Raw genomic sequence first — 24,902 nt, forward strand, 5'->3', positions numbered from 1 at the left:
AAAAAAGCAATCTTATATTTTGCACAGTTTATGAATGAAACGCACAAACATGTTTATGGGGCACTTAAAAGCGAGATATGGGGGCCTTAAAATGAAAAATCTCGGATTTTCCGATTTTCCCTGTTGTGTATGTCCTAAAAGCTACCCGTCTACCAAATTTCAGCTTTCTACCTCGTCAGAAAGTACCCTCGAGGTTTTTGAGACACAAGGATTAAGGTCTTTATTTATATAGATGTTTGGGCGATTTGTTTACCTTTTATGTACTTTGCACGACTATCATGTTTTGTATTGTTTGTTGTAGTAACGTTCTTACCTGTTCCTTCAGGACATGTGAAAGAGCTTTAGAGCTCATCAGATTCTTCCAGTATAAATAAAGTTTCTGATTCTTTCCGTCACCACGTGCTTGTGATGCCAGTTGTTGTTGCCGTCATGGCTCCCATCCCATGACTCTCATATGCAGTGGTTGGGACAGTGTGCTTCTCTCTACTGTGTGGACCAAAGGTCACTTAAAATGTACTCTCTGATAACTTCCACGGGCGGTTCTCTAACACTGCACCGAGGCATCCAAATAGATAACTTCATGACATGATGCCGATAGCACAACCGGGATGAAAATGGGGGAAATTATAAAATAACAACTACATAACGTATATCTATTGGACTTTTTTGCCAGTATAAAAAATATGAATAAAAAAAAAAGGTGTTACCCTTTCTGGCAATAAAACATGTGTTAAGATGTTCAAACGCCAAATAGATACATTTTGCAAGGCATCAAGTCTGCAAGTACGTGTGGTTAATACAGGCTTGATGCCTTGAAAAAGGTAACTATTTGGTGTTTGAACATCTTAAAACCTATTTCATTGCCAGAAAGGGTAAAACCTATTTTTTTTGTTTCACAACATATGCTTCTGCAATTAATTTACATTAATATATTTTGCTGCTATCTAATGCCAGCGAATACTTTAACTGCTGCACAGAGAGCACAGCTATAGCTTGAAAAGATACAGGAAGTAAGTGCTTTAGAGCCTGAACTTAAAATGAGGTGAGGTTCAGTGCCCTACCGTCATAGCCTCCCAGAGCGAGCCACGGGAACACAGGGCCCCCAAACGTGCCCAGACAGGGGTCGTGCAGCGGGGTCGTGTCATTCACTGAAGTCGGAGCACTGAAGCGCACGCACACACACACACAACAAACAAAAAAAGTTCCTCTCTCTCTCCATTCATCCCACACTTATTTCTGAGAAAAACACTCTGACCTATTTTTTTAAGCCAGAGAATGAAGCAGTGGCTGGGGCAGCATTATCCCAGCTTTCAGCATTTGTGCACAACCACAGCATCTCAAGCCAATTCTTAATTACAATACGTCCTAGCTACAGAAGCAAGCGTACACCTGCCACCCACCTACTTCCCTATTCATGCATGCGCCCCACAAGCATAACACATTCAACTGTGCACTTAACATGCCTTACAAGGATGTGCTCAGATTTTAATACTTGCACGGCCACAATGCATAAAGAGGACACACATTTGACGAACCGATGGGCAGATGCATGTGTAGGAAAATCGCAGTAGCACACACCACTTTATAATACACAAAAACAAGCTCCTATCTAGCACGCACAAAGAATGTGTCCCAGGCTGTCTGACTCAAGTCGGTTTATAAACTTTGTTGAAGAGAAACTAGCACTGGGCCGCACAGGGTGCCGCGGATAGCTAGGAAATTTTAACTACCTCGCCTGGTATGCAAGTCGTGGGGGTTTGATTCTGACCCTGTCACTTGTTGTATATTTGGCTTTGCGGGTCTCTCTCCCTGTAGTCTCGTAGATTTTTCTACGGGTCCTTTGGTTTTTCCCTTCCACATTTAGAATCAACATTTATTTAGAGAATTTGACTGCCAGAAATTTCCATGTGATAAGCCACTTCATCAGGCTATCATTTGTGGCCAGCTCACTTCTGAAAAAGAGTTGTATATCTCGATTGGCCTTACAAGTATCAAACATTTTTATGAAAAAAGGGATTTAAAAATAGAATAAAAAATATGTGTTTTTTTTAACGTATAAAAATAGTATTAAAAATAGTATTTCCGCAGGATCCACAGGTGGATGGTGGGGAAGCAGACGTGATGACGTCAGCACGACACACGAACCTGGCTCAATGCTGTGGTATGCGGGTAACCTCACCACGAGTACACGCACGCGTTGACGTCACCTTCGTGCATGCACTCACTATCGCGCATGCACGTTTGCCTGCCCACGTTCCAGGCAGCCAGCCAGCCAGCAAAACTTTTAGAAATAATATAGTATGAAAACACCAGGGCATACTATCTCAAAACATAGGCAGATTATGTCAAGAGTGATGCCCCCGGAGTGTGAACTAGACTTTCAAGTCTCAGTTCTGACGAACAAAGCATCAAACTTGTGTCGGAGCCTCTGGGACATGCCGACTATGTATGCATCTAAAACATACGCACACGCATTAATTTCTCAAACTTGTTTCTTGTTAAAATTCAACGTTTCGGACGTATGTTTCTTTTGAGTTGCGTTCTCCCTTTGGTAAGAAATTAGTCGTAAGCCAGGCTTACCGTACGCAGTAGAGGAAGTGAGAGTGATAGTCGGCCCAGACGTAGAAATCATCACCCACGGTACGATTCAGTTGCTTGTAGCTGTTCTGGAAGTAGTTGAGCACGCTGATGATGGTGCAGTTGTTGTTGGTGGGTGCCAGTGGGGCAAGGCAGATGTCCTTAAGTGTGACGTTGGTTCCATTGTGGGGCACTTCCATCATCTCCACTGCTGTCTGCAGGTCCAGCACCTAATGCAACATTAACAAGGGAGGTCATGGATATTCATGGATACTGTCACACGTACGTTCTCAGAAACACTAATCCATTAGCGAAAGTGATGGAACCTTCCAAGCTGCACAACAAGATGACGTCACGCGTGACATTATTAGGAGGGGAGGTGAATGCTCCCCGTGTGACGTGGCAGGACGATAACTCGCATTAAGATGTCATCTCGTGACTTCACACACAATTACGTCATCGCCTTGGTGGCAAGGCTTATGCTTTAAGCGCTAGATTTATCTTTGTTCAATTTGACCAGTATTCTATAGGGTAAGCCCCTAAGAGCAACACAACTTTAAACAAAACTACTATTCATATTGGATCCTCTTCATAAAAGTTATAGTAACCCCATCCGAAACAGAGGATAACACAGACTGAAAGAGCTTAGCATTAACACTTTCAACTTTAGTTGGAAGCATTAATGAGGATCTCATAGTAACACAAGAACACCGTCTTAGTTCATCCTAAATAATGCAGCATAGCTCCGGGCAGAGGAGAATACTATTTACCTTAACAGTACAATTTTCCTATTTCATTATTACTGATGTTCACAAAATGCGCACATTTTTTCACACAAGTTTGCAAGTTTAAATTTCCCAAATATTTCGAATGCGAAAGTTTTGTGGTTAAAAGGGCACGAAATTGTCAGCACTGAGACAAAGCGGAAAAATGACAGGATGATAAACTGAAACGGTGCGTGTGGTTATAATGACTTGGGGGGGGGGGTGGGGGGTGGGAACAGCGGTGCATTGGTTATCGCGCTATATTCACGATCCCGACGACCTCAGTTTGACTCCCGGCCACAAGTAGCGAGTGATATCCAAAAAGTTTGAGCACCCCCCCCTTCACCAAGCGACACTGACCAGGGAGGTGAAGCATCATCAAACAACCCTCGTGACTGATACGTGTGGGGAGGCTTTCGCCCAGCAGTGTTTTCAACCCATGATGAAGTCAACAAGACCAATTGGTCTTAGATAGTAAGCAGTAGGTTAACTGGCTATTAGTCTCAATTGCTCTGCGATAAAACTAGATATCAGTGTGCACTTCGAAAACAAGATGATACTGCACCAACGTCTTCCAAAAAAACATGCAAAAATAATCCCCGAGCTGCATTCACAATCAGCAAAGGAAGTGTTTATAAAACAATACAACGTGCAGGCTTTAAGCGGTCGCGCTGTCCAGACGTTCGCTGCGTTTCCTGGTTGTGCTGCGCTTCGTTCAACACGTCGTCCGACGCTTCACTCCACGTGACAGGGAGCTACGTCAGCAAACTGAATTGAATTCTGAATTCAAAGCGTCAGGCAGCACGCCTGAGCAACACGCAGCACAACCTGAAAGCGCTTGGAAGACTTCGACCCTCAAGGTGATGGATGGGAAGGTGCCCATCCAGCGGTGGACTGACAAAAGGGCCGTATGCGTAGGGGTACCCTAGCGCACGGCGTAGCCACACACACCTGGAAGAGAATGTCCAGGCGGAGAGGTGGACCAAACGGCACATCATTTCCCGACGGGTAAGGAGAGTAGGTGGACGTGTTGGTATCAATGGCTTGTATGATCAGCTGCTCCGTGCGGAAGAAGGGCCCGAACTTCGAGTCAAAGTAGGCCTTCTCGCGGCGAGCCTGGCTGCTGGGCGCTGACCACAGCTCCACGGGGTCGGTGGTGATGGTCATCAGGGCGAGCCCCGCTGAGCACGTGGCCACGAGCACCAGGGAGCAGAGCAGCACGGGCAACGGGTGCAGCACACAGGTGGCGCCCCAGCGAGCAAACCCCTCGCGCAGGCCGCTCTCAAACCGCTCTCCCAGGCGCTCGAACAGCGATACGCTCTGGTCTGCACACACGAACAAGGCACGGATGCCATAGCGGCACTTAACAAGGCAACATTCCTGCACTCTATGTATACAGCAACCCCTTGTTATCTTAATTAATCAACAATAAAACATCTCACAACAAGCAAACAGTTTCTATGTCATTGCTATTTTTTTATCATTAAAACGCTCTCCCAGGTGCTTCAGCAGCAACCCTAAAACTATTAAACTATTTTTTATTTTACCAGGTGAGGCCCACTGAGCTTTATAGCTTTTTCAGAAGTGACCAGGTCACAAATGATAGCGCAAGGAACTGGCTTATCACGTGGAAACGTATAGCAACCAAATACTCTAAAGGCATGTTTCTAAATGTGGAGGGAAAACCAGAGGACCCGGAGAGAAATCCATGCGACCATGAGGAGAACATACAAACTCATACCTATGAACCCATACAGTTTACCCCTATTCTTGTACAGGAAAATTGAGTTCAGGTCCATATGGCATACAGCCGTTTCAATACGGGCAAAATAAGGTGTCTATTTGTTTGTGTTTCTCCCTTGTGATGGGACTTTGTAGGATGAACGTTGAGATTTATAAGGGCACGGGGTGACCAATAAGGTCTAAATTGGTCTGTAATAAGGTAGGCACTGATAAGGGATTGACAGTTATGCAAACTCCAAATATACAGGCGTCAGAGTTGGGATCGAACCCACGCGCTCCCGTATACCAGGCGAGGAAGTCAACATCTTGCCACCGTGGCACCCTCTGGGCTGAGCACACACAGGGGATGGATGCCACAGGGCTTACAAGGCAACATTCCTGCACTACACTAGCACAGTCCTCTGTTATCTTAAAAAATCAACAATAAAACATTTCACAACAAGCAAACAGCTTCCATATCATGGATACACAGAGTAACCATGTAATGACTTGAATACAAACAGCTTAGTCTAGAACTTACCCAGGACGGATTTATAAAGTCACTTCTGCACCCAGTCAGAAACATAGTTAAAACATAAATAATAAAAATGGTATACACATCGTCTTAATGTGTAGTGCCATAAGAGGGGAGAGGCTGCTGGGGGCTCTGGGACCCTAGACAGATAAGCCCTCGGCGCCAGGCGCTAGGATCCCAGGCACCCCAGACACTTAAGCACCTTGGCGCCACCAACGGGGGGGGGCTGTGTGTGCTCTGTGGGATATCTGGGGGCGCACACAACCCCACCCCTTGTTGGGGACGAGGCATAAAAGGGCAGCTCCCTGGCCAATCGGGGCCAGTCGCAGCTCAAGACCCAAGACCCGCCAGCCAGCCAGCTTAGGACCCTGGACCCCCTCGTCCCGCTTGTCCTTGTAAGGGCCGGGACACTGAGGGCCAGTGGTGGGACTCTGGAACTCCCGGCTCTACGTCCTTGTAAGGGCGAGTTCCGAGGAAGCCAGAGTCCAGACCCGCACCTTGGCTGGGTCGGGTCAGGTAGCCTCCCCTAGGGTAATTGTAGCCGGAGGACCCCAGAGCGTAGCCAGAGTAGTGTATCTAGGCTGTGTACCTAGGCTGTGTACCTAGGCTGTAACAAGAGTATCAGGACTGTTGGAGTGTTGTATTGTAATAAAGAAGTTACCTCTACAAGTGTCTCCGGAACCCATTACAAATGCACCATACATTAACATTCTAAGGAGAAAGACGAACAAAAGAATAAAATTGTTTGTAAAAGAAAACCTGTATGTTTTACATGGGAATGCACGACTGGCCGAGTGAAACGGTTTAAAATAAAATGTTTAATGTACACGTGCGTGCAGCCCCTGGTCAATCTACTGCTGGATGAGAGCCTCCCCACACCGTGCAAATCGTGAGGGTTATTGGACCACATTTCACAGCACTGGGCAGTGCGGGTTGGTGAAGGCAGGGAACATGGAAGTACAATACAACAACGGGTTGTGATCGAGTGCTAGATGCCGCCCACAACGCCCGTAATACTCGTTTAATGTGTGGCGGTCGCCCGTTCACTTTCCAGTCTCAACTAATTATCTGCGTGAAAACTTACAATTCATACAATTTCTATGCAAAGGATATGCTGGTGTAATATTTAGGTTGATACAGTGAACACATCTGTATGAACGAGACAAACATGGGATTGTATTCGATTCTCAGAAGAGCATTGTGATTTTAGAATTGGAACAGCAGCCAACATGTGAATTGAGTCGGTTAAGCTTTAATTTGCATGTACCCATATGGCAAGCCAAGTAGCTTGGAAATCTAAGTTTAGCATTTGTGTATGTTGAAACATGTTTTGCACCGTACGTAGCCAACCGTGCTAAATCGGAGGTGGTGCGGTGTTCGTCTACTTGAGTGGAAAAGATTTGAGTAGCCACCCGGTAATTTCAGCAAAGGATAGCATGTGACAATAAACTGAACAATTTTCTTTATTTTACCAGGTAAGGCCCACTGAGCTACATAGCTTTTTCAGAAACGACCTGGCTATCACAAATGATAGCTCAATGAAATGGCCTATCGTGCGGAAATTTATAGCAGCCAAATACTCTAAAACGCACGTTGATTATAAATGTGGAGGGAAAAACCAGAGGACTCGGAAAAAATTCCACACGACCACAGAGAGAAAGACACACAAACTCCAAATATACAGCAGGAGTCAGGGTCAGGATTGGAGCAACGAACTCCTGCATACCAGGCGAGGGAGTTAACATCTTGGCACTGCTGTAGGGGGCGGGATGGGAGTGGGGGGGTGCATGAGTCGTTCCCCACCGTTGGGGCTGGGGTCTCCGTTGATGGTGTTGCTCGCTTTGGTGGTGTGCGAGATGGGAACGTAGTCCGACTCGGCCCCCACGGGATTGCTGCGAACGCAAAGTCACACACGTCAAATAAAGGTACAAATTGGCCTCAAATTATCACTCAATGTCACTGGCCAGAAGAAAAAGGGTCAAGGTCCCTTTTACGATATTCGAAAAGGAGTTGACCATGTGTCCTGGTGTCACAGTGAAAATTTTCCAAACTTAAAATTACCTGCAAATAACTTAATTGGTTAAAAGCACACCCCAAATTTCCCTCTCCTGTAGACGATACCCAAATGCGAAACTAATTATTGTCACCACAATCCGTTTAATGTAAGAGAAATAATCACCCACATCAACATTAACCATAGCAGCTGATATTGCACCATTCTCATATCTGTAATTACGAACGGCAGAAACTTAATTGGCAACCACACGTTCCATTTATGGGCACGAAATTCCAGTGCGTACCTCCAATAGCAGAACATGCAGACGACGATACTTAAGAAGATCCAGAGGAATGACATGTAGCTGAGGGCCATGATGACAACCATGGCATCCAAGCCAAAGATGGTCCAAGGAGGAGGGGTGGGGGGTGGCTGTGGCTTGGGCCCACACATCGACGCGCAGTCTTGGCAAGAGCACGGCCCCGTGTCATCATCTGCAGACTCGTTACAGCCGAGTGTTGCTACGTTCATGGGCACCATGGGGTCCACAGGCACATCTGCACGACAGCAACAAGGCACTCGCGGTCACGCGCACTGCCAACGCCGGCATTCCTAGTGCCACTGGAGCTTAGGAAGCCACTGGAGCATTGCACTTTTAAATTATTAAATTTCCCACACCTCCGATTAGCACGGTTGGTTACGTATGGTGCGAAAGAAGTGCAACATACATACGTGCATACCACAAGCTGCTTTCTTGACGTTATTTATATCAGACGTTAAGCCAGAACAGACCCCCCACCTCCCACGACCCACCAGCGGTGGTGGGCTCGTATAGTTAAACCCATCCTTGGGAAATTAGTTGGTGTGCGACTATGAAGTGACTCGCACCATGTGGTTTAAAGTAGCATGGTCTTGTGATTGTGGAGACAACGCACATTTACTAATCTCGGCACACGAGTAGCACGTTAATTTATTTCATTATCCCAATGTTGTGTATTATTACTGTGATTATCAACGTGTCAAGGTAGCAAGTGAATCTTACTGAAGAAAGCACTCCCTAAAAGTAAAACAGATTTCCCATTGAAACTAGATACAACTAACCATATCACACATTACCAAATACATATTTTAAAAGGTAAATCTGATTCACAAGAACAGGACCCTGCGGGGTGGGCTGGTAGGAACGAATAACCAAAGAATATAAACATAATGTATTATTACACTTGTTTAGCCAGGAAAGCCCCACTGAGTCAAAAGGTTTTTGTAGGGTCCTGCCAAGTGTTTGCAGTAGGGGGCGATGTTGCTACACCTAATCGGACGATACGAAGGGAGAGATTGAGGCCTAGTTCTAGGCTTTAGGCCTAGCTGTAGGCTTTAGGGCGCTGTGAGTTAATTTTTTATTTAAATGTTTTAATGATTTATGTAAAAGCTTTAAATTTAAATGTTTCTATTTAAAAACATGAGGGAATGTAACATTGTTAAACATTAACTCCCTTTCACACACGCGGGGGTACAATACGAAGGGAGAGTTTCAGGCCTAGTTCTAGGCTTTAGGCCTAGCTGTAGACTTTAGGGCGCTGTGAGTTTTTTATTTAATTTCAAAGTTTTAATTAAAAGCTATCTCAGGGAATTATTAGGGTGCTGTGAGTTTTTTATTTAATTTAAAAGTTTTAATTAAAAGCTAACTCAGGGAATTATAAGGGAATGTTACACGTGTTTAGCCAGGAAAGCCTCATTAATTTAAATGTTTTAATTAAAAGCTATCTGAGGGAATTATAAGGGAATGTTACACTTGTTTAGCCAGGATAGCGTCACTGAGTCTAAAGGTTTTTGTAGGGTCATGCCAAGTGTTTGCAGTAGGGGGCGATGTTGCTACACGGACGGACGGACAAACGGACGGACGATATAATCTATTGGTGTCTGGTCCACTTCGTTCCTACCAGTATAATGTACTATTGAAGTCACTTAACATTGCTTAACAAGTGCAGCAGCAATATTTCAGTGTTGTGGAGAGAAAATTTAACTATCCAATTAATATGCCGACAATAATCGCTGGTTATCTACTTGGCGTCAATTTGTGGCGAGAGCCAGCTGCGTGTCAGGAGGCTGCAGCGGTGCATTACGACGATGCGCCCGTCACGCCAAGCGATGGTGCCATTTCAAGGCACAGTCTCCTCATCTCGAAGCCGTCAATGAAGTGCAATTGACCGACATGCCGAGCTGGTTACAAAAGACATAAGTTCCAAGTGTTTGACCTGGAATTGAGCACAATTTTTTCCCTGTAGCTCCTTGTGAAACTAATTGAACATGGCTCTTTAACAGAAAAGACAAGTGTTGTTGAGTACTGTACATGATGCATAGAGTCCAGTTGCTGTTCATCGTTGCACGATTGGGAAGATGACATTTAATTTATAATCTGTTTGTTAGTTCCCATTCCATGGAAATCATAAAACTGCAATTTACTCACAGCGCATAGCAAGTCTAAAGAGAGATCGATTAATTTTGGAAAGGTGAAAATATTTTTAGCTGAAAGTGATTAAGACAATTTGTCCATTTGGATAATATAATTTGTTTGATAAATGGGGCTCTCCATGAATGTATTAGCTCACAAGCTCATCTCCATAAAGAATCATGTTTATTAAATGCACTACACAGAAACTGGCAGTGCGTTCCACGAAGCTACAATGTTGAGAACAGGTTTCCCCCACGTTACACAACTCCCCAATAATGCAAATTCGCAGTTACGCGATTCATAATTTAGGGACATACTTCACACTTATGCTGTGGGTTTCACAGTTACATGCTCAAGAAAAAAACCCCAAAAATAGTCATTATTAAATTTTTTAAATTAACATTATTGTTCAATGATGAAAAGTCAAAGTAAAAAAATCCATTTCTGATGGCGTCCCTGCGTTAAGGTAACGCCCAGCATTATGGTCTGGGCAGCAAGTGGCCCATGGAAGCGTTCAAGAAGCACTGAAGATACTCCTCATTAAGTAATCTTTGTATGTAATAATCTTTTTTATATCAATTATGGGTATTTGTTAAACTTCTTAAGTATTTGTTTGTAATGTTAATATCATGAAGTATTACATCTATACATATTTTGTAAATCCAGGGCTAAAATTATTAAATGAATAACTAAATTTTTCTTCGGTAATGCACCCCCGACTTGCGTGCTGCTTTTCAGGAACGCATGTCGCGCACATAATGCAAGGGACGCCTGTACAGCTCTCTGTCAATCCAATGTTGAATGAAGGCCTCCCCCACACTGTCGGTCATGGAGGAGGTTTCACCAACCTTCACCATACTGGTGAAAGTTGGTGAAGGCAAAAGCCCAGAAACAGTTTGAATATCATACACCACTGACAGTAGCAAACAAACTCCGCTTGCCAGGTTTGCACAAACTTGGGAATTCTGTCCCACAGGATATTTTTCCAAGTTCCCATAACCTTGCTCAATTTACAAAAATGTGTCGACTGTCACCCATTATGACTTTAATAGTTCTGTTTGCTGGTGGCCACTTGACGTTTTGGACCTTTGGGGTACTACTCAGCAACTGTGTTCGTGAATAAAAATACCTGCGCCACCGCTCCACCCTAAAACCGGCTTCCAGGCCTCACCGTGTTCTATAAGATTTCCACAGCGATCCGAAGATAAAGATATGTTTTTGACAGAGTGTCCTTTATAGGCCGGGGCGTCTCAAAGAGTGCTTTTACACGCAAACCGAGCGACCTGCATCTCATTTCAAACGTACAGATGATGCGCAAATGCAGTGCGATTGCTGTGTGCAGGGTACCGGTGAAGACGGGGTCGATCTGGAAGGGGGTCTGCCCATTGCTCGTGCTGCACATGTACTCAATCCAGTTAGTGGCATTGCAGTCTTTGGCGTCGCGCCCACACAGCAGCCCCAGGGCCTTGTCGTTGCTGGAGGGCGATGTCACGTCCTTGCACGAGTTGAACATCCCTGCAAAAGCGGGCCAGCGCACGGCGTTGAGCGGCGAAACCGATCGCATTACAGGAATTTTGCCATGAGTAAAGATGCAGCCCTGCAAATTTAACTTGCGCACACCACTGGTGGTGGAAAGGACTCCAACTACAAGGAGCTCGAGATAAGTCGATAGGAACACCGAAAATGATAGGTGGTGTACTTTGTTTACATTGCCTGCTACGCACGGTACGGAAATCAACACACATGCGTAACTTCACATTAGCAGATGCATGTAAACAATAATTACAGAAGAAATATCATAACAAAATATTCCTCCAGGTAAGAGATCTGCAGACCAACATTTGGGTTAATCTTGCGTCACTAAAAGTATATTTGTGTTATTAAACCCTTTAGGGATCCACAGAGATCACAAGGTTGAGAAGTCTTGCCTTAAACTCCACAAAGTCAAAATACCCCACAGTCACATTACTGCTCTGTTTCAGTTCTAGAAAAATAAATGAACAAAAAATGCACAATAACAAACTGGTCTATCGAAACCCTCAGGCACTGCCTGACCTCTTACCCCACCCACTGTCAACTCCTCACCCCTCAACCGGCATCCCGACCCCCATATAACCTCTACTTCAGAACAAGGGGTTTATGTTTTTCTTCCAAGTGAATTTATGGCCAAGAAAACTGTTGACTTCCTACAAAGTGGAAGTTATTTTTTCAGAGTCAAGTCGACCTCTGACCATGATTTAAACTGAAGGTTGAGTTATGCAATCTGAAGGACGAGGATGTTATTTTACCCGTACAAATATTGGATTGTAATTAACTGTACAATAACCTGTCACATATGATTAGCACGGTTGGCTATGTAGTGTGTGAAAGAAGTTAAACATACATAACCATTTGATCAGTGCGGGTTGGTGAAGTGGTTGCGCAGGACCAGCTTGGATGTCACTCGCCACTGTCAGCCACGCTAACAACTGTACCACCGCTCCACCACAAGAGGGAGATCTTCATTCAGCAATGGGCTGAGAAAGGGTCTTACAACCGTGACCATTTAAATGTCCACTCAACAAGATCTCCAATTGGAAGTAAACAAACAGAAAATTCCCATGAACTCACCATTTGCAAAGGTTTTAGAGATGTAGTATTGAAGTCTGGTGATGCTCATCCCTGTGGTTTTGGAGTATTCGGTCTGTGTGACGTTGAGGAAAGTGCTCTGGTTGACGCTGCACGTCAGCTCACAGTAAAAGGTCATTAAGTTGTAGAAGCAGGAGGGGCATCTGCAACACACCATACGTACATTCTCATCATTAAAGGCAGTTAGCATTATAAATGTACGAAATCTCTCTCTATATATAATACATTCTAAAGGCAAATAATCGACCTTGCTAAAGACAAATAATCGACCTTTCGAGCAAATGCAGCTACAGGCTTAAACTGCGAAGTAGTCAGTTTACTCTATGAGATCTCTTTTACCAGTGGCAAAATATAGTAGTAGGTTTTTACCCTTTTAAACTGGTACAAAACTGACACCTTTATTCAAGGCATTATGTTTGCAATAACCACAACACAAGTAGTCAAAAAAGCAACCAAAAAGAAGCAACTCTGATGATAATAATATGCACTGTCCTTGAAGTTGATTGGTCCACACCCGAGACGGCTTTCTTTAGAGCCTAGTCCCCATTGGTGTTGGACCAGATGACACCAGAAGGCGTACAACTCAAATACAGTGCAATATCAGAGTATTGAGAGCTCGGGGTAAGCATTTACTCTATGAGATCTCTTTTACCAGTGGCAAAATATAGTAGTAGGTTTTACCCTTTTAAACTGGTACAAAACTATATTTTGCCACTGGTAAAAGAGATCTCATAGAGTAAATGCTTACCCCGAGCTCTTAATACTCTGATATTGCACTGTGTTTGAGTTGTACGCCTTCTGGTGTCATCTGGTCCAACACCAATGGGGACTAGGCTCTAAAGAAAGCCATCTCGGGTGTGGACCAATCGACTTCAAGGACAATGCATATTATTATCATTATCAGAGTTGCTTCTTTTTGTTTGCTTTTATGACTACTTGTGTTGTGGTTATTGCAAACATGATGCCTTGAATAAAGGTGTCAGTTTTGTACCAGTTTAAAAGGGTAAAAACCTACTACTATATTTTGCCACTGGTAAAAGAGATCTCATAGAGTAAATGCTTCCCCCGAGCTCTCAATACTCTGATATTGCACTGTGTTTGAGTTGTACGCCTTCTGGTGTCATCTGGTCCACCACCAATGGGGACTAGGCTCTAAAGAAAGCCGTCTCGGGTGTGGACCAATCAACTTCAAGGACAGTGCATATTATTATCATTATCAGAGTTGCTTTTTTTGTTGTTGCTTTTTTGACTACTTGTGTTGTGGTTATTGCAAACATGATGCCTTGAATAAAGGTGTCAGTTTTGTACCAGTTTAAAAAGGTAAAAACCTACTACTAGTTAGTTTACTGTTGGGCAGTGACGGATGTGCTCGGCAGGTCCACTACCTGGACAGGAACTGCAAGGGCACCGCCATGTTCTCCTTGAGGGTTCTCAGCTGCTTGACGTCGCAGCACGTGGACACGTTCTCCTGCACCATGCTGGGACACAGCTCCTGCAGCGGGATCGCACACGTGCTCAGTGTTACCCCACGACGCTGCTTCCCGAATGTTTGTCACACTCAGTCGGTACTCACCACCTGAAATACATATTCTTTAAGATATTCTTTGGGTCTTTCGGTAAAGCGACGTAGATAGAAAAAATTATAAAAATATCACGATGATTCGATCACAACGAAAGCAATCGTCATCAGGTGAAAAAATAGCGAGAGAGCTGCTGAGGCAGGATGTTCTAAAGGTTAAAAAGTTAGACGGTGACAAGATTGTTATCCATCAGAGTAACAACCCAATTTCCGACAGCCTAAAATCGGTTCTAGCTAAAGGGTTGAATTTCGCAGTCACCCCTAAACACATCCCAGTTGATGATATCATTGCCCAGGTTGACGTAGCCCTTAAGGGTTTGAGACACATTCCTGCAGACATGGCAAGATCGGAAATCGCTGCAATCCTCAAAAACGCTAAGACACCTATTAGCAACATCAGTAAAGATGAGTGTTTTGAGCTTTCTCAACTAAAAAAAGAGATATGACAGTCATCCTCACAGCTGACAAGGGCAATGCCATTCATCATGGACAAAACGACATACAACAACAAAATTCAGTACCTACTTAATGATGGTAGCTATACCAAAATCAAGAGATCCCACCAACCGCCTGGTTATGAAAACCAACAATATAATCACTGATTCGACATCTTTAAATCGAACCAACCGAGCGGCTTTCCTTGAAACCCTCTGCTATTATTAGACCACCCAGATTTTATGGCTTACCAAAAATCCATAAAAAAGATACACCACTTCGGCCTATCATCTCCACCATTGACTCACCCACCTACAAACTGGCCCAATTTCTGTCTGAGACCTTACAACCATTCACTGGTAATACCACCTCAGCTGTACTCAACTCAGCTCACTTGGTATTGTTAATTAAGGACATCTCACTATTTCCAGGGTGATTTGCTTGTCAGTTACGATGTAGTATCTTTGTTTACCAAAGTTCCTGTTCCTGATACCATCGCAATCATTGAAGATTTGGTCCAATAAGGACTGAATGCTGATGTACCGGCCCTGGTTAGACACTGCCTCACCAACACTTATTTCACCTGGAATGGAACATTCTACAAACAAGCTGAAGGTACCCCAATGGGTTCTCCCTTATCTCCAGTTGTAGCCAATATTTTAATGGAAAATTTTGAGACAGATGCCATCCAGGCATCCACCCTACGTCCTTCCTTTTGGAAGAGGTACGTAGATGACACGTTCGTCATCTGGCCACATGGCCGACCAGCTCTGAACCAATTCCTCAACCACATCAATTCCATACACCCAACCATCAAATTCACCATGGAGGTGGAAAAGGACGGCAAGTTACCATTCTTGGATGTTTTCATCGAAAAGAGACCAGATGGCTCAATGGGACACTGTCTACAGGAAAGCCACCCATACGGATGCCTACCTAAAATCTCACTCCCACCACCATCCATCCCAGAAGAATTTCCTCATCAAAACTCTACACCATAGAGCTCGATGTATTTCTGACCATCACCACCTAGCCAGTGAACTGGAACACATATACCAAGCCCTCAAGATGAATGGATATTCAGACTACACAATCCATAAAGCTATCACCCCAACCGTTGGGAAAGAACCATCTGACGAACCAATAAAAACCATCACCTTGCCATACATAGCAGGGGTCAAAAATATTTCCAAGATCATGAGCAAACACAATATCCAGGTTTGATTCAACACAGTACATCAAATTTGTGATATGATCCTATCTGTAAAGGATATTATCCCTGACATGCAATACCCCGGCGTCTACAAACTAAGCTGTGTCTGTGGCAGTAGTTACATTGGGGAAACTAAGCGACATGTCTCTGACCGTGTTCGTGAACATAAGGCAGATCTGAAACATGGTGGGTGATCATTGTTTTAATGCTGTGGGCACAAACTAAATAGATTTTTCCAAGACGAAGGTACTCTGCAAACCCACTGGCTATCAGCAAAGATTCGTTCATGAAGCCATCCAGATATATAAACACAGACACAATTTCAACCAAGATGGGTACAAACTGAGCAATCATTGGAAGGACGTTATTAACCAGGCTAAGTCATAACTGGCTGTGATGTTTAGTAGTTATTTTCGACTCTCTGGTGTTACATTAACAAGTTAAATGCCGTTACATTAACAGGTTAAATGTCTCACTAACACAGCCACCGTTGCTCGTTTCCCTTGATGTGGCAGTGGCTCTACGATCTTACATTGACATACTAATCTCTCACAATACAAGGGCCACCTCCGCAGCTTCGTAGTCGTGGAGGTTGCCCAGCTCTCTCCGATCTTACATTTACATGCAAATTTTATCACTAGCCCCGCCCACTTCGCTTATGACCCTTGGGCTACACCCATCTAAAACCTTTATAACATCCTGCCTCAGCAGCTCTCTCCTTATTTTTTCACCTGATGACGATTGCTTGCATTGCGGTCAAAACGTCATGATATTTTTCTATCTACGTGGCTTTACCGAAAGACCCAAAGAATATGAATTCCTGCAGTCACGAAAGTTAAGTCATATTCTTTAAGACCTTAATAAACAAATCATCAGCCATGATCAATCCACTTCTAGAGGAAGGCCTCTGAAATCTGTTGATATCTCGTGGTCCTGTGATGTAGAAATAATCCGCGGCTGTCCTCACCATCATTAGATAATCGAGAGTCTACTGTATTTATAATAACGCAATTTTTTTCATAACAAGGTGTTCTTCAGGTACCCAACTGGCGCCTTATAGGAGAACATACCGTATTTCGCTTTGGTGTTAAGAAAATACAAAAAAAGTCATCTCCTTCGGTGTTCAATATGTTACCAAAACAAAAGAGTAAGCTACTCTGCCTCATTACAGATTCTCACGGCGAATTTCATTTCCCCCATTATGTGAGGACAGCCAGATTTGTTGGTGCAGCCATTTACCTTGAGGAGTTCGTAGCCTTCGTGAGGAAGAGGCTTAGCCGTGCCATTGTAGAAGCAGTTGTAAGCCTTCTGGGTTTGTGGATTCAATCCACACTCTCCGTACCACACACAGTAATTGGGCAAGTGCACCTGGTTCCTATCTTGTTCCTGTCGAAACAAGAAGACGAGTAAAAACGTTGGGACAAAACAGATTTCATCATCACCTGCACCAACAAAAAAATACAGTCAGAATACAATGTTAATAAGACAACATAGATTGGATTCGTATCACAACTTGCAACAGCATCTCACGATTCTGTACAAAAACAGTGGGCATTTCTATTTTGCAGACATTTATCAGCAGAGGAAAAAAGGAAGGCCTTAAACCTGGATTTGAAGAGGCAAGGAAGTCGAGAGCATGGATGGCAGGGGGAACGTAGTTCTAGGCTCTGGGGCCAACAGTGGAGAATGAGCTATCTCCCACTGAAAGATTGACTGAAAGCTTCCACAGTAAGCATTGGTTGCTCGAGCAGAGAGTGTATGTGGAGGGGAGTAGAGTGAGATGGGAGGAGAGAGGTTAGGGAGGACAGAACAGGAAGGGCAGCAGTGAGATGGGAGGGGAGGGGAGAGGTGAGGGAGGAGAAGACAGGCAGGGCAGCAGTGAGATGAGAGGGTTGAGGTGGTCAGGGAAAAATTCACGGAGTTTGGAATTGAGGACAAGACTGCGTCATTACTGGATCCGAGATTTGATAAAGAGATTAAGTTAACGGAGTCAATGGCAATCTCTCTTTTGTATGGCTGACGTAGATGCAGACTAACAACCAGAATTTCACATTCAGGTGATCAAGCCAGACAACCGCGTAAGGAGTAGTGCAGTGTATCGCAGTCAAGTCAATGGCAATGATGAGCCAGTGTCATCAGCACAGGCGTGATGGTCAACATTAATAAAGCTGGAGATGATGTCAATATTGAGAAAAGCAGGAGACTAGGATGGAGCATGGTGGAGCACCACAAGATGGAGCCTCGCGAGCTGCACAGGTTATTGAAGCTAGCAGTTTGTCTATTCGCGTCCCCACACTCAATACAGATTTGTTCATATTTAAAAAAAAAAACTATAGCCTCGTGGCACTGTGGTTAGCAAATATGACTCAACATTTTTACCTTTCGATTTAAAGCTTTCGTGACTGCAGGGATTCATCTTCTTGGTTCTTTCAGTAAAGTCACGTAGAAGGGAAGTAATAAAATAATAAAAATAAAACATAATAAAATAAAATAATTCTCACGACGTTTCGGCTACAACGCAAGCAGCCGTCTTCAGGGCCTTACCTGAAGACGGCTGCTTGCGTTGTAGCCGAAACGTCGTGAGAATTATTTTATTTTATTATGTTAAATTTTTATTATTTTATTACTTCCCTTCTACGTGACTTTACCGAAAGAACCAAGAAGATTTTTACCTTTTTCAGTTAGAAAATCTAATGCAGGGAAAAGACACTTCAGCTGAACAATGAGATACAACTCAGACTTGGGAGTGCCTTTTATGGTTTAAGGTCATACGTTTAAATCAGTCAGGGGCCTTAGCCTATAATCCCACTGGAGTCATAGAACTAGGACTACTTTTTGGGTAGTCAATAGTAGTCAGTCTATGGAACCTGGTTTCCACTATGGGAATGTAGATGTTCTGGCATTGGCTCTAAGAAAGATGTGCCAACCCATTATTACTCCATCTGGCAGGGAGACACTTTGAAAAGCGGCCCCTAAATATGATTAAATGCCCTTTGGTCCCCGAAAGGTCCTAGCTGTGCCAGACCGTGCCAGACTCTCAATGCTCTTGCTAGTCCAATACACACATTGCACACGCCTATCGCTCCCACCATCAACAATGACTATGTACCCTAAAAACACTCCCTGTTGTTAAATATGCAAACCCAATGAGTAAGTCCTTAAACACTGCCCACTCTCCCCCAATTCATTACAAACACTGCCACACTTATTGTTACGTATACAAAAGTGGGAAGATGTTAACCACCTCGCCTGTTATACAGGTCGTGGGTTTGATCTCAACCCGGATCCCTGTATACTTGGAGTTTGCATGTCCTCCCCGTGGGCACATGGATTTTTCTTAGGATACTCAGGTTTTTCCCTCCACAATTATAAACATGCGTTGGGAATACTTGGCTGCTATAAATTTCCACATGATAAGCGAATTCATTGAGCTATCATTTGTAGCCAGGTCGTTTCTGAAGAAGATCAATATCGCTCAGTGGGCCTTACCTGGTAAAATAAAAAGTTTTAATTTAGTTTATGTACACATTTCTGATGATAAAATAATACAGGCTATAAAAATAAAATAAACATTTCAAAATTTTATAAATCACACAAGACTAGTGAATGTGTATGGAGCACAGTTACTACTAAATCTGGATATAATTAAATACTTATAACCACTGTGAACAGAAAAAAAAACGTAAGTTGTGTAGACATCAATCCAGAAACCTATCCAAAACGATCCTACAAGCGACCATCAAGAAGACTCGTAACAGAAGGTCCCCAAGGACGACTTTGATTGAGAACGTTTCAGACTGGAAGGAGTTAACCACAGATCACAACCTAAGCTTCCAAACATGGTGCCCCAACGACCTCGACGAGTGTAAATGAGAGACCATACATACTGTGATTACAATACTCAGACCTTAATTAAATGAGTACATGAATGATAATTAGGCGTTACATATGCATGTGTATGACTAACTCGGAGACACTAAGAGTTGGAGGCACTTGTTTATTAACAAGCACCATCGAGGTTAACACTTTTATAATGAGTCCATCTATGATCAGCGACGTTACTCAGTCAGGACAGTTGGTAGGCTGCCTGACTGGTGACGCCCCGAGATGGTGAAGATGGAGACGATGACAAGAAGGATGAAGATGACGAGAAGAATGGTGAAGACTTCAGCAGCACGACGGGGATCCCACTCCATACGACAACCCCGAGGTCCCCTACAGGGGCCCGTCTTATACTGTCAGCGTGGCCTGGCTCCGCCCCCAGCCACGCCCCCTTTCTAGAACCTACCAACTGTTCTTGGTGTGCCCCTTCTGTGACCTTTCACCTAGATACCCCTCTGGTGTGTCACGTGGCCTGCTGACGTCAGGGCTGTTGTTAGCCGCAGATCCCCTTCCCTACCAGCAGCCAGTGCCATGCTGCTACATTAGTAATGTATGCCACTACACATGCACAAACACACGTGTGTTTTATACGCGCAAAATCTGGATATTTGTTACCATCTCATGGGCATCCGATATAAGTTGGTGAACACGGAGGGGTGGTTAATAAAACGTATACAAACGACTCCTAAGCCTGCCAGTGTGGCTCTCTTGAGTGTTGAGCTTTAACAAAGAAGCGTGGAAACTTTAAACTCTCCTTGTGCGGAGAGTATTAACGAGCAGCAATAACTGCAAGAGATTAATAATTGTTTTGTATATGTTATATCGGTCAGTAGAGCTTCAGCAATAAAAAAAAGTTTGGTCACAAAACACTATGTAAAATTATTTATAATGCCATACCCAACTTGGATTTACATACAAGCCTATTATAGCTGGTTATTGTAACCATAACCATAAAAGGTTACGCGTCTGCCCTTTGTTGCGGTTCTAAAGCAACGAGTGAACCGTTTATGAGTTCCCTTTTGAGGAATTACTCATAGCCTTGTTATCACTAACAATCGTTCCTTAAATACGGAAGAAAAACCATGCACATGCATGGCTTCTGTAATACTTGCAAACACGCATTTGTCTAAATGCAATGAGTTACCTTCTAAGCCACACGAGATGACTTTACATGCGCACGACATCGTGAGGTGATGTCACGCGTAATGACTTTGTGGAGAAGGGAGGCGCCCCAAGGCGTGCGATGATGTCGCCTGCCCCAAAGAGCTCTTACATTTATTGCTGAATGTTGTACTGCAGTGACATCGGGTATGTCACTGTATGGTGCCAGACCGGGAGGGCCGTGGCGTGCGATGTCCCAACATCGCGGACACCACCCGGTGGGTTGCTGTGTGATGCCGGCTTTAGCATAGCACGGTGTGCGATGCACCGTCATCGCGTACACCCTGTAGGCGAGTGTAGGACCAGCCCTAGCGGGGCTTGGTGAGCGCTGGAATAGCGCGGACACCACACATAGCATGTAGTGGGGCTCCCACAAGGGGGAGCGGGAGAGTGTCAGCCCAGGGGCAGGGTTGCCCCGGGCCATGGCACTCTGGTTGACCCCGTAGACAAGTGATCTGGAGTGTCTACAGAGAAGGCCCCAGGTGGGCGGGCTAGGGGGTAATCATGTGTCCAGGGAGAGCTCTCGAGAGGGATTGAGAGGGAGCTAGAACGCTCGAGAAGGTGGGCGGGGCCGAGGGCGGAGCGGCCCCGACCCGAGAGGATATAAGGTGGGACCCTGAGAGGGACCGGAGGCACTGCATTCGACAAGCTGGAAGCTCTACGTCTACAACCTGGAAGCTATACGTCCTACGAGGCATCAACACGCGGTCGGGGACCCAAATGAGGGCCCGATCCTTCGTAGCTGTAACTCCGATGTATAGTGGAGTTAGCTGGGTGGTCACCACCCTAGGCTGTATCTGGTAAAGGGGCAGTTACCCCTTTGTGTTAACATGTTGATGATAAATAAATGTGTTGCCTCTAAATAATAACGTCTGCGACTCAGTTGGACTCAATACAACTGGTGTCGGAAGTGGCCAACACGCTAGTCTATACAGCTAGCAGTAGACTATGTCTACACGTCACAGACCACGTGCCAGGACGTCGGACAGCGAGGATGAGGACCTCGTGCCGCCTACAGCTCTGGAGGATGCGGGGCAGACGCTGCCAGCGGAGCAGGGCGCCAGCCGGCCACTTGACGCTTCTCCGTTGGCAGAGGCAACCCTCCGGGAGGCGCACAGTCGCCTCACAAAGCTCCTCTACGCTGCGGCTTCGCTCCTCGCGGAGATCAATCCCACGATCACCAGGTGAAAGAGGGAGCGGCGATGCCGCTCGTGGATGGCGACTCCACCGCTATTTTCGCAGCAGGCGGGAAACTCGGCGGTGCAGCCCGTGCATTCGGCTGCCATTTTGTCGCTGGCGCGGAGCCCGCCAAAATTGAAGACGCGCTGTCGGCGCCGATGGACATCCCGGCTCTCCGACGTCAGCTTTCGACCAGATGGCGTCTATTTACGAGCCTCCGGCGAACACGCACCACAAATTCGCCACGCGACGGAAGGGGGAAAACCGAGTCGGCCCTCGCCTTCCATAGTGCGCTTTTAGCGAAAGCCGCCTTCCCTAAAATGGACGATGGAATCGACGTGTTGGTCCTCGAGAGACTGCTGGCCTTGGCGAAAACCCTCCACACCATCCTTCCAGCCGAAGATGATGACGTCTCGTCTCTTAAAGTTGCTAAATGCATCGAAGTCCAGCAACTTCTACAACGGGACAGGGCGCTGGTGACATGTGCCGTGTCCCACACGGAGCCGGGGCCACCGGATGGAGAGGAGCCCCTTTTGGCATGCGCATCAACTCGGGGTGGTGGCGACCGGAGTGACGGTGTTGCGCGACGGACGGACGAGCAGCGGCGGCCAAGATTGTCGTCTCGTTCCAGAAGCGGCCGTGTCACCTGCTACAATTGCGGCCTGCCGGGGCACGTGTCATCGGGCTGCCGCATACCACAACGGCACCTCCCAGCATCAGTGCCATCCCAAGCCCTCCCTCACTTGGTTGCGTACGGCCCTCATGTGACATACAGGATGCATTCTATATATGAACCTATACAGTAGTTAAGTGTTCAGCAATTTGTTAATCTACTGCTGGATGAAGACCTTTCCCACACTATTGATTACGGGGGTTGTTTGACCATACTTCCCCAAGCTTGTTCAGTGAATAGCAGAGGCCCATGACTGGTTCAGATATCTCAAGCCATCGACATTAACCATGGCCAGGAATCAAACTCAGGTAATCAGGTTTGTAGCACAGCGCACTAACCACTGTAACATATGCTGACCACTGCAGGCTCTGGGGGCCAAAGAGCATATCCCATCCAGCAGCAATTCCACATCACTGTGAAATGTGGGAACCACTCTGGGTGCCTGAATTAAGATCAGAAGCTTGTAGGGCTTGCTTAACTTTCAAACACAAGTTTGTCTGTAAAAGAGGCAAATGAGCCTCAAGTGACATCAGGTTATGTAGGCATGGGGCAGTGAATTCTGCGAGCCAGGCGATGGCACTACAGTCAATCACGCTCACTAGATTTTGGCTGTGCATTTAATATATCTGTGCAGAGCAGGGACAGTTATCCCCTGGCATGTGCACAATGTCTCTGGGTACTCCGGTTTCCTCTTACATGCCACTCATTCATGGTGTTGACCAACCATCCCAACGCAGGCCGCTCCCAAAAAACACACATGACTAAGTGAGGCTCTCCTCGAGATAAATACATGTACCATTTTTCTGTTTGTCCTCGTTGCCTTTCATTGCAAGGTACATTGTGAAAGCTCATCATTTGGATTGCATATCAATTCCATATTAAAAGTTAACCTAACAAAATACACTTCTTATATTGGTTGATATTTGGAATACTTTAAGTCTTTTTTTTTCTTTAGAAAAAATATTTCCAATACTGTGGAACTGTGTTCAATAATGAAATGCCTAATTTTCTAAAATGAAATGGGGAATCAAATAATCAAGAAACCAATTAATGTTGTTTGTAGACAAAACAATCAATTTAATCTTTAAATGTGTAGTGACAAATGATGTCACTATAGTGTAGCGACAGTACAGAGTGAGTGGTACTGTATGTGCGGAGCCTCTCGAGCACCAGAGGGAGTTTCCCATGGAAGAGGTTCGGTGAGGACATAACAGACTGGGTGAACCCCCAGACTTATGTCCTCACCCAGCGGATAAAAGCCGAGTCCCAGCGGTGATTGTGGTTGTTCATCTCTGGGAAGAAATCCTCCGTCTTCGTGGGTCCTCGGTCTCCGGCCTTCGTGCACGTGGACCAGACAGCGTGTGTTGGTTGTCCTGGTCCGATTTAGTAGTTATCCCATCCAGCATGTATATAGTCACCTGGGGTGTTTACCCCTCCAAGTGTATATAGTTACTCGTGGTTTTCACCACCCTTTATCGTTATCCAGTTAAGTTGAGAGTTACCTGTTGGAATTAGTGAATAAACGTGTTGCCTCTAAGATTGAGTGTGCGCCTCAATTGAACCCACTACAAATGTATCCACTTGGAAGGATTGAATGCATAAAATAGTTGTGTTCGAAAAATAATTTTCAAGCCTCAACCTACTAAAACAATAAAATATTTTTAGTTTACGGAGCGACATAGCTCTTTTTCAGCTCAACAGTGGCTTATCATGTGGATATTTATAGCAGCCAAATACTTTAAATGCACATTTCTAAATGTGGAGGGGGAACAAAACCAGAGGACCCAGGGGAAAAATCCATGCAACCACGGGGAGAACATGCAAAATCAAACTATTCAGGCATTCTGTATACCAGGCTAGGAGGTTAGCTTTCTCCTAGCCACTGTGGCGATTAATCTCCAGATGTGGTTGGATTTCCCATCTCCTATTGCAGTGTCGGAGACATGCGGGAGAACAGGGCCATGAGAAATGGACACAAGTGGGGATAAAAACAGTATATAGACTAGGAGACGTGATGAATAGGGAAGGCACGTGGCTGTGTGGACACGCCACAGTGCCAGTCAACACCCCACATAAAAGTCACGCATTTGTATGTCACATGACCAC

The 24,902-nt window shown here is 45.0% G+C and overlaps 1 protein-coding gene across 1 annotated transcript in view; it reads right to left on the reverse strand.

Annotated features, from left to right (window-relative positions):
- Window positions 1–24,902, reverse strand: part of NPC1 (NPC intracellular cholesterol transporter 1) — a 72,022-nt gene that overhangs the window by 42,583 nt on the left and 4,537 nt on the right. The window contains exons 2-10 of the mRNA XM_078872783.1: window positions 17,141–17,287; window positions 14,060–14,166; window positions 12,657–12,817; window positions 11,394–11,561; window positions 7,899–8,151; window positions 7,402–7,490; window positions 4,293–4,666; window positions 2,581–2,807; window positions 1,062–1,162 (exon numbers count right to left, since the gene is read on the reverse strand). Of these exons, the coding sequence (XP_078728909.1) occupies window positions 1,062–1,162; window positions 2,581–2,807; window positions 4,293–4,666; window positions 7,402–7,490; window positions 7,899–8,151; window positions 11,394–11,561; window positions 12,657–12,817; window positions 14,060–14,166; window positions 17,141–17,287 (1,627 nt within the window). The remainder of the gene's footprint in view (window positions 1–1,061; window positions 1,163–2,580; window positions 2,808–4,292; window positions 4,667–7,401; window positions 7,491–7,898; window positions 8,152–11,393; window positions 11,562–12,656; window positions 12,818–14,059; window positions 14,167–17,140; window positions 17,288–24,902) is intronic.

Source organism: Lampetra fluviatilis, chromosome 2 (assembly GCF_964198595.1).
Source record: "Lampetra fluviatilis chromosome 2, kcLamFluv1.1, whole genome shotgun sequence".
In the NCBI taxonomy this organism is placed as follows: domain Eukaryota; kingdom Metazoa; phylum Chordata; class Hyperoartia; order Petromyzontiformes; family Petromyzontidae; genus Lampetra; species Lampetra fluviatilis.